The sequence below is a fragment of the Triturus cristatus genome, chromosome 6, assembly GCF_964204655.1.
Source record: "Triturus cristatus chromosome 6, aTriCri1.1, whole genome shotgun sequence".
NCBI lineage: Eukaryota > Metazoa > Chordata > Amphibia > Caudata > Salamandridae > Triturus > Triturus cristatus.
This window is the reverse complement of record NC_140589.1, coordinates 1,621,839,979-1,621,855,666: the sequence shown is the minus strand read 5'-3', so window position 1 is coordinate 1,621,855,666 and position 15,688 is coordinate 1,621,839,979. Positions and strand designations below refer to the sequence as shown.

The 15,688-nt window shown below is 42.8% G+C and overlaps 1 protein-coding gene across 1 annotated transcript in view; it reads right to left on the bottom strand.

Moving 5' to 3' along the window:
- Positions 1-15,688, bottom strand: part of SRBD1 (S1 RNA binding domain 1) — a 721,551-nt gene that overhangs the window by 75,514 nt on the left and 630,349 nt on the right. Inside the window, exon 19 of the mRNA XM_085612769.1 lies at positions 11,334-11,510. Coding sequence (XP_085468895.1) covers positions 11,334-11,510 — 177 coding nt within the window. The remainder of the gene's footprint in view (positions 1-11,333; positions 11,511-15,688) is intronic.

The following is a 15,688-nucleotide window of genomic DNA, read 5'->3' as shown; positions in this document are numbered from 1 at the left end:
GCTAATTACTGTTTCCTTATAGGAATCACGAAAAAACAGCATCGTGTATAAATCAGAGCCATTTAACGGCCATCATTCCCCATGTAGAAAATTGCTCTGCCCCTTATCCCAAGAGCAATCAGTAAAACACTGTGCCCAGGATATGTAACTACCATTTACCACCCATAATCCCCATGTAAAAATTCAGATTTTCCAAACAGAAACCATTAGACATAGTGACAAATGTTTTCAACAGCCCTTTAAATCCCACAAAACTACTTGTGTAAAATAGCTAAATATGGTTTCTTTATCATGAAATTCAGTGCCAGGATTATGAAACAGTCATTTAGCGCCCATCATCTCCCATGACGAAAATCACTACGACCCATTATCCCAAGAGGAAGAAGTAAAACACCATGCCATGGATATGTAACAACCATTTAACACTCATCCTCTGTGTGTTGTCCATTATGCCAAGAAGTAGTAAATCACTATGTCAAGGATATGTAACAGCCATTTACCACCCATAATCCCTCATGTAAGAATTTGTTGCTCCCATTTTCCTAAAAGGAACCCTTAGAATACACAGTCAATGATATTCAACAGCCCTTTAGCATGCTATTACCATTTCGTTACAGGAATCATACAAATACAGTAGCAGGTACATGTAACAGCCATTCACCACCCAACACTCACCATTTAGAAAAAAATCTCTTTGCCCACTATCCAAAGAGGAACGAGGAAAACACTGAATCTGGGATATTTAAGTGCGATTTACCACCCATGATCCCCCATTAAAAAAAAATCGATATTCCCTTTTTACTCAATAGGAAACTTTGGAGCAGAGCGACAAATGCATTCAACTGTCTTTTGAAACTCGTAATCCCCTAAATGTAAGATAGCTAATTACCATTTCCTTACAAGAATCATGAAAATACAGCACTTGGAATATGTAATACCCACTTAACACCCACCAATCTCGTGTAGAAATTAGCTATTCCTAACTAGGATTATTTGAATACAGTGGCATAAGTATTAAACAGCCCATAATCCCACATGCGCAAAATAGGTATTACCATTCCCAAAAGGAATTATAAAAGATTATCTCAAGGTATGTAACCGCAATTTAGCTCCAATCAGTCCCCATTTAGAAAATAGCGATGCATATTTTCGTAATAGAAGCTGGTAAATTAGGTACCATATATTAAACAGCCAATTAAATTCATAATGTCCTTGTGTTATAAATAGCCCTTGAACACTACTGAAACATATTCTATTTAGTTCCAAGCATATGATAGTCATTGAGCACACATGTAATTGTAATTGCATTTACATAGCGCTTACTCCCACTGACGAAGAATCAAAGCGTTCTTTCAGCAAGGAGCACTCTACTCCGGAACCCAAAAAGGATTAGTGGTGAATTAGTATAGTGAGATATTACATTAATTTGAGAGGTGGGCATGTGAGTTTGCTATTTGGATTGAGAAAGGATAATGGAGGGATAGAAATGGGAAGGGTTTGCATTTATATAGCGCTTGCTACCCCATATGAGGTGTCAAAGTGCTTTTTGGAGGGTATCACGCTAATCCGGAACCTAAACAGGATTAGTGGGAAATTGGAATAGGGAAATATGAAATTAATTTGAGAGGTGGACATGTTAGTTTGTCAGTTGGATTGAAAAGGATAGTTGAGGGATAGAAGAGGGAAGTATGTAGAAAGTGCGTTTTGTTTTTAAGAGGAGGTTTGGGATGAGCAAAGGGGAGGTGGAAGGGGGAAAAGTCGGAGGGAAAGGTTTACAAAGGATTATTTGGGAGATCTGATCAGTAAAAGAGGTATTAGATTATGCAAGGTGGGGTAGAGGAGCGAAGAGTCAAGAAAGGGTTATTTTGTGGATCACAGTAGTAGAATTGGGTTTGGGATGAGTCAGAGAGTGGAGGTAGAGGATATACTGTGAAAGGTATAGGGTGAGATATAGGCTAGTACAGTGAAGATGCTGAATTAGAAGTAAAGTAATAAATATAAGGCTATAGAAGTAAATGGGCGTATATATGCATAAGGAAGGTAATTTATGTAGATTTAAGTTGTATTTAGGAAACTCAGACTTACAAGTGTTGCTGTACTTTAAGTTAATTTTTTTGTGTAATTCAATAGTAAAGCAATTCTAGCTAAATAGTTATGATAAAATATGTACTTATTTATGCAGTCAACTATATACATGTTAAACATAGAATAATTTAACCATAAGTAATATGTACATTTGTTAAGCAGAACTAATATCTATATATTTATAAACAGAATTATTATTATTCACGTTTATATAAAGCCATACACATATGTAGGTGCACATCTATAGTCGAAATAAATGCTTATATACAGAGGGATATGATATATATATATATATATATATATATATAATGTATGGTAGTTATGTGGGGAATAGCCAACTCTTGAGTAGTCTTCTGAAGATAAGGTAGTTATCTGTGGATCTTATGTTTGGGGGTAAAGAGTTCCATAGTTCGGCTGCATGAACTGAGACGGATGTGCCACCTATGTTTTTTCTTGTATGGTGGGATTTTGAGGTGAGGTGTCAATCTTGAGCGCAGGTTACTTTGTTGAATATATTAGGGATTTTATTCCTGAAGCAGATAGGTCCATTTATCGCTTTGTAGGTGATACAAATCAGCTTGAATGTGGATCTTCTGACAACCAGTAACCAATGTAGGGCCTTCAAGGCAGGGGAGATGTGGACTTGTGGATGAGTAGTCTGGCATCTGAGTTCTGATTCCGTTATAGTCTTTTCATAGTTGTTAAAGATGATCCATGGTAGAGGCTATTGACGTAATCGAGTTTAGACAAAACAAGAGAGAAAGTAGAATGGACCTTGTGTGGAAATCCTAGGTGGGGGAAGATGCCTCGCAGGGTTTTTATAGTAATGAAGCCTGACCTTCATAGTTTGGCCACTTGGGCGCTTATTGATAGCTTGAAGTCCATGGTATTCCCAAGGATTCTTACTTCCTTAGATATTTTGGTGGTGTTCCCAGATCGTCATACCAGGCGGCGAGTGGGCCATCATTTTAAAAATCACCACAAGAATCACCACAAGAGAGTATTTCCGTTTTGAAAGCATTCAATTTGAGATGGCTCCATGTCATCCACTGATCTGCAGCTCTGAGACAACAGAAAATGTGCGAGTTTCCAATGTCTTTGGGGCTTTCCAGTTTAAGGAGTATTTGTGTGCCATCTGCATATTTATATCATGGGAGGTTAAACTGATCAGTGCCGGTAATGACTTCAAGTAAATGTTGAAAAGCATGTGTGAGATGATAGAGCCTTGAGGCACCCCTGCTTTTGTGAAGTACGATTTGCATAAGAAAGGCAGGGTATGAATGACATTAGTTCTGTTTTGAAGGTAGGACGTTATACAGTTGAGAGCAGTCCCCTCTAGGCCGGCTTCGTAGAGTCTTTGAATTAGTGTGATGTGGTCATCTGTGTCGAAGGCAGCTGAGAGGTCCAAGAGAAGTAGTGAAGCAAACCCGTTCCAGTCAGCTGTACCCCACAAAGAAAATAGCTATGCCCGTTTTCTTAAAAGAAAGTATAATTTACATTGCCAGATATCTGTTACATTTAACATCCACTATTGTCCATTACAAAAGTCTATTTCAATTGCCTGTTGCGTAAATTCTAGCATTGAGTAACTAATAATAAAATAATGTAACTATAATGTAACTGCAGCTAATGTGACATATTTAAACAATCTATTTTCCGATTTCATAAAGTAACATTTATTGCTATTTACATTATAACCATACCTCAACTAATTATTCCTCGTAACTAAAGAACATTAGGTGTCCACTACCACTTATAACTATTCCATTGCATCTGCCTATATTCCAGCAATGTAATAGTTAAACCAGCATATAATTGCCAGGAATTTACAATGGACTACATCATCATAGCATATAGGATTTTAGGAATAGGCGAAAATGGACACTATGCGATTGTCTACCAGCAAGGTAATGGTTAATGAAAAGAGTGTTTATGAGAAATTGAATATTGTAATTTATCATGCAAGCATACGAATAACACTTTTCCTAAGTGTTTTCCTTCATATATTGCTAAAACAGAAACATTACTTAATCGTGGGACTTTACGGCCAGCATTTCAATGGTTACAAATGTGTGTATGTCAAACATTTGTAATAAAACCATAAAACATCTTGGTAGATAAAAAAATAACAAATACAAATGTACTATTGACTTTCTATTGACTTTCAACTGCATTGCCACCAGTGCACATTTAAGAGAATTTAGCTACCATCCACAATGATCCTATTATAGCGTCCCTTGATTAAGCAAATGAAAAGAAAGAGTTCTGCTTCTTCTACTGGGTTAGGCCGAGGTGCAGACGACGATGCTGGCATGGACTGCATTAAAATGCGTATCCAGAGTCTCTGTGAGGAAAGTGGTCCAGCAGATGTACATTTCTTAATGCGATATCAAACAGCCCTAGATGAAGGGATCCCTCCCAAAATTCAATACGGTTTAGAGTAAAAGGTTCTTGTTTCTAAATGTATTTACCTTCAACATAAAAGAACACAGAAATGAGTTAAAGAGGCTTTTATAAGAGGGACACAAAACTATGACGAACTTGTTTTGACAATGGATTTATCTTTATTGACATGGTCGTAGTGCACCTGGGGATGCACTTGGGGTAACCCTGCAATTTAGATGAGCATTTATGCATATATTTTGTATCAAAAAAATTGCAGACTTTTGATAGAATCTCTCTTTAGAATGATGTTTATGTGCCTTGCGACCTAGACCAATTATTTACCACTAGCTTAGAGTATTTGTCTCATCTCTATGTTCTGCATACTCGGCAGCCACGTGTAGTAGTGGTGCTTTTATTTCCCAAGAAGTACTGCTGCATGCACTTACACCAACCGCAAAATGGCTCTTTTCACCACATGCATATTTATTGCATGCAGTGATAACTGCTCTTTTCACGCGCTATCACCAACCTCAATAATTCCACAAGAGAGGAGGCTTCTAATCTTGCAGAAAATTACTGCATAATATCATGCAATAATGCTACTCTGCATGAATCGTAATTGGGCCTGAGAAGACGTCAGGTGAAAGATGGCGTTACGGTTGAGGCAGTGCGTAATTTAAACCAGTGGTTTCCGGTGCTCGGCACCGGCCCTTCATTGTCAACACTGGTGCTTGTGACAGTCTACCACAAGGTGGCACTGTCTGGTAAATTTAGAGATGACCAGAACAGTTAATTATAAATTTGATATACATTAAAAAGTGGGTTTGAGGGCTACCGAGTGATGGGAGGTCTGCCCCCCAGGCAGTTTGGGAGGGGTGAGGCAGGCCCAGGGGGCCACCATTTTGTATTGCTTTGGGCTAAGCAGTGTGTAGCTCAATATATAAATCCTGGCAAGAGGAAATCCCAGCCACCATTTTAGGTTTGGTGACCTGGTGGCTGGCAGCGTAGTTAGCTGGTAGAATCTTTTTACCCACTCTTTCAGCATTGGGGCAGCATCAGAAGCAAGCACCAGAGGCTGGGGACAAGAAGACATTATGCGACTGGGGCTCTAGTCATCGGAATGTTACAGGCGCTATGTGAGAAGGGAGGACGGGGCTGTGCGCGCAGTGACTAATATGGATTGAAACTTATTCTGATTTTCTCATTTCAGGCTCTGTGTCTGGCCCTCTGGCAGAAGAGATGATTATTTGGGTTGTGGGTCATTCTTTCATAAAGTGGGCCCAAGTTCAGGCACACCAGAGCTATTTTGGACAAAATTTGGGATTCAATGAGCGTTGTTTTAAAGTTTTATGGAATGGAAAAGGGAGAATGTGCTAGAAGGAGTTGATTCCTTGTCTAAATAGTCTGTTGGTGCCCTGATGTTCTAGTGCTACACCTGGGTGAGAATGATATGTGCAAGGAAAAAGGGGTGGTATTGATGCGAGCCATGAAAAGGGATTTTGGCTTTGATCAAAGAACAGTGGGCAGGTTGTTTTGTCCTTTGGATGGAGTTTGTGCTCGGAGAGTGTGGTGGGGAGCGATCAACCCGGGAGCTGTGGAAAGGGCCAGGCAGAAAGTGTACACAGAGATGTCTCGTTTTTGTAGGGGTTTAGGTTTTGGCAGGATTTCCATACGGTGTTACGCTTTGATGAAGTTGAGTTTTCAGAGGCAATGGTGTACATTTGTCTAGGATTGGCATGGACTTGTTGGAGATTAGGGAGGCTTTATCAAGAAGTTTGAATGTGCAGAGGCACATCAGCAAGAAGGCACTTGAGTAAACCGAAAAAGGGGGGGGGGAAGAAAAAGGGGTTAGTGGACACTTTCCCCTCTTTCTGGGTGGCGCGGTTTTGGAAAGTTGGCCAGGGTTGGCAGAAGTTTTTAGTTAGCGTTGGAAGTTGGGAACAGGGACGGGGGAAGGGTAGGCAGGTAGTTTAAGGTTTAGTATAGAAGTTTTGTTATTTACAGTTACGGGAAGGCAGGCATGAGATGTTGGTTTAATAGAAGTACTTATATTTTTAACTAAAGTGCATTGTAATGTTGTTAATAGGGTAATGACAGGGTGGGGGCATGTTGAGGGGATCCTAGGGGCGGGGGTCAAAGGTCAGTTATCGGATGAATAGTGAGGCTTTACTTTTGTAAGGCAAATTGCCAGGTATGGTATTGTAATGTGCACCTGTTTCAATAAAGCAGCCTTTTTCACACACAAAATTGGTCTCCGTTTGTCTGACCCCCTCTCTCCCAATGGGGCCTGAAGTAGTCCAAATTGTCACACTTGTAGGAGTGGGATGGTTAGTAGCCGTGTTGTTACTATAATTGGCAGCGCTGGCAGGGACAATGTGTGGTGCACATTGCTGTGGCCTCCTGACAAGAGCCCTGGCACTTTTTTATTATTATTATTCTTTTATTTCTTTTACAAATGTTCAGATTACAGAGTGCCATCTTGTTAGTGTAGCAGTGTGGGTTAGGCGCAGAATTACAGTTAGGTTGAGCGTTAGGTTTGAGGTATGGGTGACAGTAAGCATTAGGTTAAGGGATAGGATTTAGCATAATGGTATGGGACAAGATTAGGGTGGGCGAGTCAGAGTTACGGTGAAGAACGGAGTTAGGGTTAAGGCAATTGCTAGGGGAGAGCGAGGGTAAGATTAGAAAACAATTTCACCTAAATGTAAAAATAAACCACATGTTTCTAACTGAGATCCCCAGCGACAAAAATGATGAGCTTCAAAACATTTACGATATAATATTTTGATTACAACTGAATATGCTTCTAACTAATTTGGATTATTCACATCGAAACATTAAACTGCAACTAAAGAGTTGGTGTGGCTAGCACAACAGGGGATATATGTAATCTCAAGCCACAGACTTCTACAGGCTGAAAAATGTTTTACTAAAATTGTCACCACATTCTTATTTCATTTTCATTCTTGCTTGGAATTAATTAAACGCAATATGATAAATATATAACATTTCACTTGCCTGCATATTTGGCATTAAAAATAGCCTCCAGATGAGTATTTCTGTAGACCACTAAGAGGGATAAATAGATTTCAGCAAAATATTAAAGTAAACAATGTATTGGTGAACACAAAGTGAATTGTCCTCTCAGAGGTCGAAAGGCAGAACCAGGCCACTGGCTACTGCATTGCAATCTGGAGTGGCTCTGTCTAGCATGCTGTCCGCGATGCAGAGCCGTCAGCCAACAGGAAGAAGCAAGGTAGCAGAAGCCAGCAATGGGATGACTAATTGAGGGGATTCCAGTAGTAATGTATTTCCTTCTATGACCCCAATGCCTCCTTCTAAAGGTGTATTCCGCGTGAATAAATAACACCCGTTTCTATACTGTTCGATCACAGAATAGGCCACTGCACATCCAACCACATTCCAGCGACACAACAGACTGCCTTTATAAGGATGAAAGCTGGAAAACAAAATGAAGCCGGCTGGGGGCTTGGGTAGGGACACTACTGTATCACCCACATCACCTACCCTACCAGTGATTAGTAAGGAGGTCTACTCCTAATTCCAAAAGTGAAAAGACAACATGCATAAACACGGCCTAGAGTAAGACTAAATACAAAGCTGAAAAGATGTCATAAGTATGTTCTTTCCTTGCAAAAGAAATGCAATTGTGACATCTATTACACTAGTTGCACCTACCTATCCTCTATGAAACAATTTAACGGTAAGAACCTATTCCTTGTGCTTATGTAGTTTGCACAACTAGCACTCCATAGGAAAAACCTAACCTAATCCAGGCTTTTACTTAGTCCGGTGATATTAGGAGAAGGTGCCCTTGCTCGATTTGCCCAGTCTCTCCTAGCACTCTTCCATCCCAGAGTTAGTGCTTGACGCCCAGTAGACCATGTTATGGGATGAGCAGCTATGGATGCAGAGTTCAAACTGACTATGTATTTACAACAACCAATATTGTAGTGCACCACGTGGAATACCACCAATGTTTCACCTGAAGGAATGTACACATTTCTTGTATGTCAGGCACTGTCCTGCTAAGGAAGAATTGACTATTTACAGGATGAGAAACTGATGTAATCAGGTATCCTACCTGGAGAAATGTATTTCAAGTGACTAGCTATTAAACATTCCTTGGATCTGTTTTAGAGATAATATATCAGTGCTTACGTCTGAGTTAAACTCTCTAGTCACTCAAACATGATTACCATGGAAGAAAGTAATATTAAAAAGCTAATGTGGCGAGTCCTTAATTTCCATAGTAAATTAAAATATTCCTAGAATAGGCATGCCAGTATAATTAAGAACTCTTAAGATTAAATGGGTCCATTAGCAGCAGCCCACTAGCCGCTGCTCACAATAACACAGATATCCTTTCACATAAAATTACATGTATTTTAAATGAATCCAAAAAATGTAGACAGAATAGTAATTGTAAAAAAAAAAATACATCACAGGCGGTTCAAAATTCAATTCTGACTTTAATCTACCAATACAAAAAATAAAAGGGTTCATAACCTCTTGACGAAGTACCATCCATTACAGAATTAGTTCGGTGAGATTCTATGATTTCAGGAACAATGCTTCTAAGGTAAACACCACCATTTTATGGATATGATTTTCTCCTTTATTATCCAGGACAGGCCCATGTGTAGCTTCATGGGAAGTAGTACTGACTTCTGACACAAATTCGAAAATTATGTCAGCCAAACCCAAGCCAGGGCAATCAAAAATGTATCGTCTGCGGCTATTTGAAGTATTAGATAAGACTGAAAGGCAGGAGAAACTGTGAAAGAGGCAGAAAAACAGCTTTGACCCGTTTTGGAGAAGGATGTTTCCCACAGAAAGCTCTCAACTGAAAACCTTTAAACAAGGCATTACATTTTGTTAAATATTATCCCAACCTCTAGCATTTTTATACTTTGAGGTCAAAGCTTAGGAGGTCTCGTGGAAGATAGGCCTGAGGTCAAAGCTGATGAAAGAAACAACTTTAGAAGGAATACAATGAGCATTCCTTCATAGGTAAAAGTCAAGGGATTTGGGTGGCACCACTATCACACTGGAAAGACCACTTAAGCTATTTAATACCAAAGCTGTGTACAGTTAGTACCCTTCACCTTGGTGCATTATGTGCATAGTAGAGAACAGTAAAGCATAATGAGTTGTTGTTTTAATGTAAGGTCAAACAAAGGCTCCAGAAGAACACTGAGAAAAGACAAATGCAGCCGGCATCTCATTTCACTACAAAGTAAACAACAGGAAACAACACTACTGCCTCAGAGCGAGGAAATGAGGTTGAACTGCTGATGGTGGTAAAATGCCGCGCAAGTGTCCAATACAGTTTGTTTAAAAAACACCTACTTAGAAAGACACAGACATCACTAGAGACAGCTGACATAGAGTGGTCCTTTCTGCAACATCCTCATTGCCTGAAGGTTTGCAAGACTGCAAAATCCTACTACTTGCAAGATCAGTGCCATATTTAGGCAAAACATGTGACAAGCCTGGAAAAAAATACTCTGAGACAATCTTATTGTGTATCGCACAACACAAATTAACACCCAACACCTCATGTAAGCACGTGGAAGTCCGATCAGATCCTGAGGGTCACTTAGAGTGCTGCGGAAGACAGAATACACTTGCTCACAATGGTATAGCAGGGATTATGGGGAAATACCCTATTAATAACAAATACATTAGGAACAACAGAAGATTTACATGAATGTCTATAAGTGGGGTCATTTTAATCTAAGATTTAACTGAAAAATAAAATCAACTAAAGGGATCTTTCTAAGCAATTCTGAAGTTTAAAAAAAAAAATTTCACAGAGGGCTAAGAGAATTGACACATAATGACTGACAAAAAAGAAGAAAATGTGGCGTGCTCTATAATGAGACATGAAGCACCTCATGGCAAAGTCTCATGTTACCTGTGTTACATGTTAACACAGGTCCATGTATGCTCCCAACTACAAAAGTAGCTTTTGAAACAGATTGTAAAGGATTCAAGCGAGAGATGAGATCAAGTACCTAGCACCAAATTTCCAGTCAAGCTGTGTCACGTCAAGCAGCCCCCTCTGTTTCTGTCTCGAAGCAAAAGTGCAGACCCATAATGGCATGATTAAATCAATTGCAGACCCATAATGGCACGGTTCAATCAATTGCAGACCCATAATGGCATGATTAAATCAAGTGCTGGTGAAAGGAAGAGTGCTCAGTGTCTAATCACGTGTCCAGCACCAAATCCTCAAAAAACACGGTTACAAGGTCCAGAAATGTACATTTTATTCCAACAGTGGAGTTTCAGAAGCCATATTTCAAGATTATGATCATAGCAAAATTGGATTAGAATGAAAATTCAGTTTGGTTGACCTCATTCGCCCTGGATCTTATGATTATCTGTCAACGTAGATTTAGGGTTTAACATAGCGTTTATGGTAACGTTAAAATATTATTTCAAAACCCTTTTTAAAAAGCAAAACAAAAAAAAAACTTGCAAAACAAGACAACTATCAACAGATATCACCCATCAAGACAGACACATAAAAAAAATATTCGGGTCTTTAGCATGTCAACTTTAAGAGGTTTTTGCTATACAAGGACTAGCATCTGGATGTTTTTTGCTAGCGATCGAGAAACCTACTTTGTGCTTATAAGAAAATTATAGCCTACGTATTCGAGGTCAACTTCCTAACTTAATATCCAGAAGCATTCTTTGATTTTTAGTTACCACTACATCGAATTGTCCCAGCATAATATAAAACAAACAGGTAACAAAACGTGTTTAATTTGACACTATTTTGCAGCTATGTCATTTAAGAAGATTGGCAAATTAAAATATTTTTTAATTACCTGCAATAGTTTTTAATATATTCCTGATTAATTCGGATGAAACCAGCACACTGTTGAAACGATTTTGGTCCAAGTCCTTTGACGCTTTTAAGATGCTCTCGATTTACAAACGGTCCATTTTTCTCCCTCCAGTCCACTATATTTTTTGCTCTGTTTGCATTTAAACCAGCAATATGTCTAGCAAAAAAAACAGAGAATGGTTCAGATTAACACATTACATTCAAATATACTTAAATGAGTGTGCATAAAATTATTATTTTATCAAGACCATGTTTGAAATGCTACACGCTTGGCGTCTTCAGACACTGCATTATTGAACAGGTTACTTACCTTTGGTAACGATATATCTGTAAAAAACATAGGTTAGTTATACAATCCTTACCTTAGAATTACCCCCAGGCATCAGACTGGATCCGAATGTTTTTCGTCAGCAGTACCCCTGCCCGTCGGAAAGTGGCGTCGGTCGACTCCACGTTCGCCATCGGCATCGTGGTCGCCGGGATGACATCGCGGTAGCTACATAGACGTTGCCCTTCCGCTGACGTCAGTTCTGTACACGACTATCCACGCCAGAAGCGCAGAGCCATGCAAGACACTGACCACTGGTGCACAAAACTAGGGCCCTGAAAGAAGTCCTTAACCCTAGAAGTCAGTTCGCCGAACAGGGAAGATGGGTGGGGCGTTAAGGAATCTATAACTAACCTATGCTTCTAACAGATATATCGTTGTGGAAGTTAAGTAAATTGTTCATCTGAAAGAGACAGTTAGTTATAGATTCCTTACCTTAGAATACATACCCCAACAATACCAACAGGTGGGTCTGCTAACTAAGTTCAGACCAGAAAGTAATGGAGAACAGAACGGCCAAAGAAGCGGTCTCTCTGGACTTGGCTGTCCAGGCACTAGTGTTTGGTGAACGTGTGCAGTGATGCCCACGTAGTGCCTGACAGATGTCATTGAGGGGGACTCCCCGTCCCAAAGCAGTAGTAGCTGCCATCGCCCTGATGGAATGGGCGCGCAGCCCCACTGGAGGCTCCTCCAATGCCAAAGAATAGCAAGCTTTGATGCACAGAACATCAAATGGTCTGGAGATGGTCTGTTTGTGCACAGCCCGACCTTTCTCAGTGCCCACGTAACCAACAAAGAGCTGGTCGTCCACCAGGAATTGTTTGGTGTAATCCAAGTAGAAGGAAAGCGCACATTTTGGATCCAGACAGTGGAGCCTCTCTTCCTCTATTGAAGGATGCGGAGGCGGAAAGAAGGTGGCTAAAGTGATGGTTTGGCCAATGTGGAAAAAAGTAAACACCTTGGGAAGTTCTGAGGATGACCTTGTCCAGATGAACAGCCAGATAGGGAGGGTTGGAAGAAAGAGCTTGTAGCTCACTCACCCTGCGTGCAGAGTTGATGGCCACCAGAAAGGCAGTTTTCAGATTGAAAAGTCTGAGAGGACAGTTATGTAGCAGCTCAAAGGGAGCGCACATAAGATAGGTAAGAACCAAGTTCAAGTCCCACTGAGGCATTACGAAGGAACAGGAGGAAAAAGATGAGTAATACCCTTGAGGCATCTATTTACAACAGGGGACTTGAAAAGAAAAGGCTGATCAGGAAGGCTGAAATGGCCGAGAGGTAGCCCTTAAGAGTGCCCAGAGCAGAGCCCTGATGGGCCAAAGAACGGAGGAACAAGAGAACCTTGGAAAAGGGGCGGAAAGGGGATCCACAGCCTTTGCTGTGCAGCATGCCACAAATTTGTTTCATCTGCCGGCGTATACTGTCTTAGGGGAGGGACGCCTGGCGGCCAAGATAACATCGCAGACTTCGGAAGGCAGGTCAAATGACGTCAACTGCTGCCGCTCAATCTCCACGCGAGGAGGTAGAGGCTGGACGGGTTTGGGTGGAGGACCGTCCCCTGCTGTTGCAACAGAAGATCTGCCCAAAGAGTCAGTCGGATCGGAGGATCGATGGCCATATGTAGCAGCTTGGGATACCAGACTCTTCGTGCCCAATCCGGAGCCACAAGAATGATTTGGGCCTAGTCGCGCTTCATCTTCTTCAGCACTCTAGGCAAAAGTGGTATAGGCGGAAAGGCATATAGAAGACCGCAACTCCACTAGCGACGAAAAGCGTCGCCTAGCAAGTGCTGCCTTGGAAATCCCAAGCCGCAGAATTGCTGACATTGCGCATTCTCTTCGGTGGCGAATAGATCTAACCAAGGCTCTCCCTACTGTTGAAAGAGAGCTTGCGCCACCTCCGAGTGAAGACGCCATTCGTGATCCATCATGCACCTGTGACTGAGTTCGTCCGCCCTGGCGTTCAGAGAACCTGCCAGGTGTTGAACCACCAGGGATATGCCCTGATGTTTCAGCCATGTCCAGAGATGGAGAGCTTCTTGACATAAGGTCCATGACCCCACCCACACTGTTTCAGTACCACATGGCGGTGGTGTTGTCCGTGAACACCTGCACTACTCTTCCCCGGACAGAGGGAAAGAATGCTTTTAGTGCAAGACAAATCGCCCGAAGCTCCAGAAGGATGATATGGAGCCCGGACTCCGCCAGAGACCAGAGGTCTCTGATCTCCGGCTCCCCCGTGTGGCCAACCCATCCCAGACGTGATGCATTGGTCACCACTGTGAACTCTGGTTGAGGAAGGGAGAGGGATCGGCCGTCGACCCAATCCTAGGTCATGAGCCACCACTGCAGTTGGCGTGCAGTGCCCTCCACGATCTGGACGTAATCAGACCGATTCCCCTGATGCTGCGCCCACTGGAACTTCAGGTCCCACTGCCGAGCCCGCAACAGGATGCAGGAGGCCATTAGGCCCAGTAGCCGGAGGGTCATCCTGACCGAAACCCAGGATAGAGGCTGAAAGATCGGAATCATAGCCCGAATATCCCAGACTCGCTGTTTGGGAGGATTGACCCAAAACTGCGAAGTGTCCAGGACCGCTCCGATGAAAAGGAGCTTCTGAGAGGGAGACAGGTGTGACTTTGGCACGCTGATGGAGAACCCCAGCGAGTGCAGGAGGTCGGCAGTAGTCTGGAGGTGGGAGACGACTGATTGGGGCAAGCCCGCCTTCAACAACCAGTCGTCGAGATAGGGGAAGACTGGAACCCCAGATGAGCCGCGACCACCGCCATCACTTTCGTGAACACCCGAGGGGCGCTAGTAAGGCCAAAGGGGAGCACGGTAAACTGAAAATGCTCATGGCCTACCGTGAACCGCAGGCAATGCCAGTGGGCCGGCAGGACGGGGATGTGAAAATAAGCGTCCTGCAAGTCTAACGCTACCATCCAGTCTCCAGGGTCGAGAGCAGAAAAGACCTGAGCCAGGGTCAACATTTTGAACATCTCGTTCTGGAAGAAGCGGTTGACGTTCCTGCGATATAAGATAGGAAGCAGGCCCTTGTCCTTCTTGGGCACCAGAAAGTAGTGGGAATAGCAACCTCGACCTACTTCTGGGACAGAAACTTGTGCGATGGCTCCCTTGGCCAAGAGAGCCGTAACTTCCTGTGGGAGAAGGGCCAGATGATCCCCGACATTTGATGGTACTGAGGTGGCATGGCTGGGGGGTAGTCATGAAGGGGAGGGAGTAGCCCCTTCGGACTATCTGCAAAACTCACCTGTCCGACGTGATGGTGCGCCAGTGGGGGAGGTGATGGCGAATCCTGCCTCCCACTGTTGTTTGGTGGCCCTGAAAGGTTGGACTAGGAGGGTTTGGAGTGTGCTGGAGAGGGGACTGTGGTGTTCTGGTCTGCCCACTGGCCCCCAGAACCACAACGGTGGTTACCACGTCCCCGGCCGCACTGGCCTGTGGCCCTGGAAGGAAAGTGGTGGGGCACCCCTTCCGTAGCCACAAAAGGGGTGAAAAGCAGACAGTGCGGGTTGTGTGGTGGAAAGGCCCAAGGACTTGGCCGTAGCCCGAGAGTCCTTGAAGCTCTCTAGCATTGTCTGCTTTGTCGCCGAACAAGCGACGGCCATCATAAGGCGTGTCCATCAGGGTGTTCTGGACGGCCCTAGAAAAGCCAGTTGACCTCAGCCAGGTATAGCGTCAAAGGGCTACCGATGTTGAAATCGTCCTACCCAGCGAGTCGGCGGTGTCCAGTCCACAGCGGATGGTAAACTTTGCTGTGTCTCTCCCCTCGGCAATTGCACTGCAGACCACGGACTGGGCCTCCTCCGCGCACAGGGGCAGCACTTGCGCCACCGTATCCCACACAGAGTGGGAATAACAGCCCAACAGACATGCGGTGTTTATCAACCGCAGTCCCAAGCTGGAGGAAGAAAACAACTTCTTCCCAAGTTTGTCCAGCTTTTTGGATTCCCTATCAGGTGGAGCATTAGGGAATGCGCCTTTGGA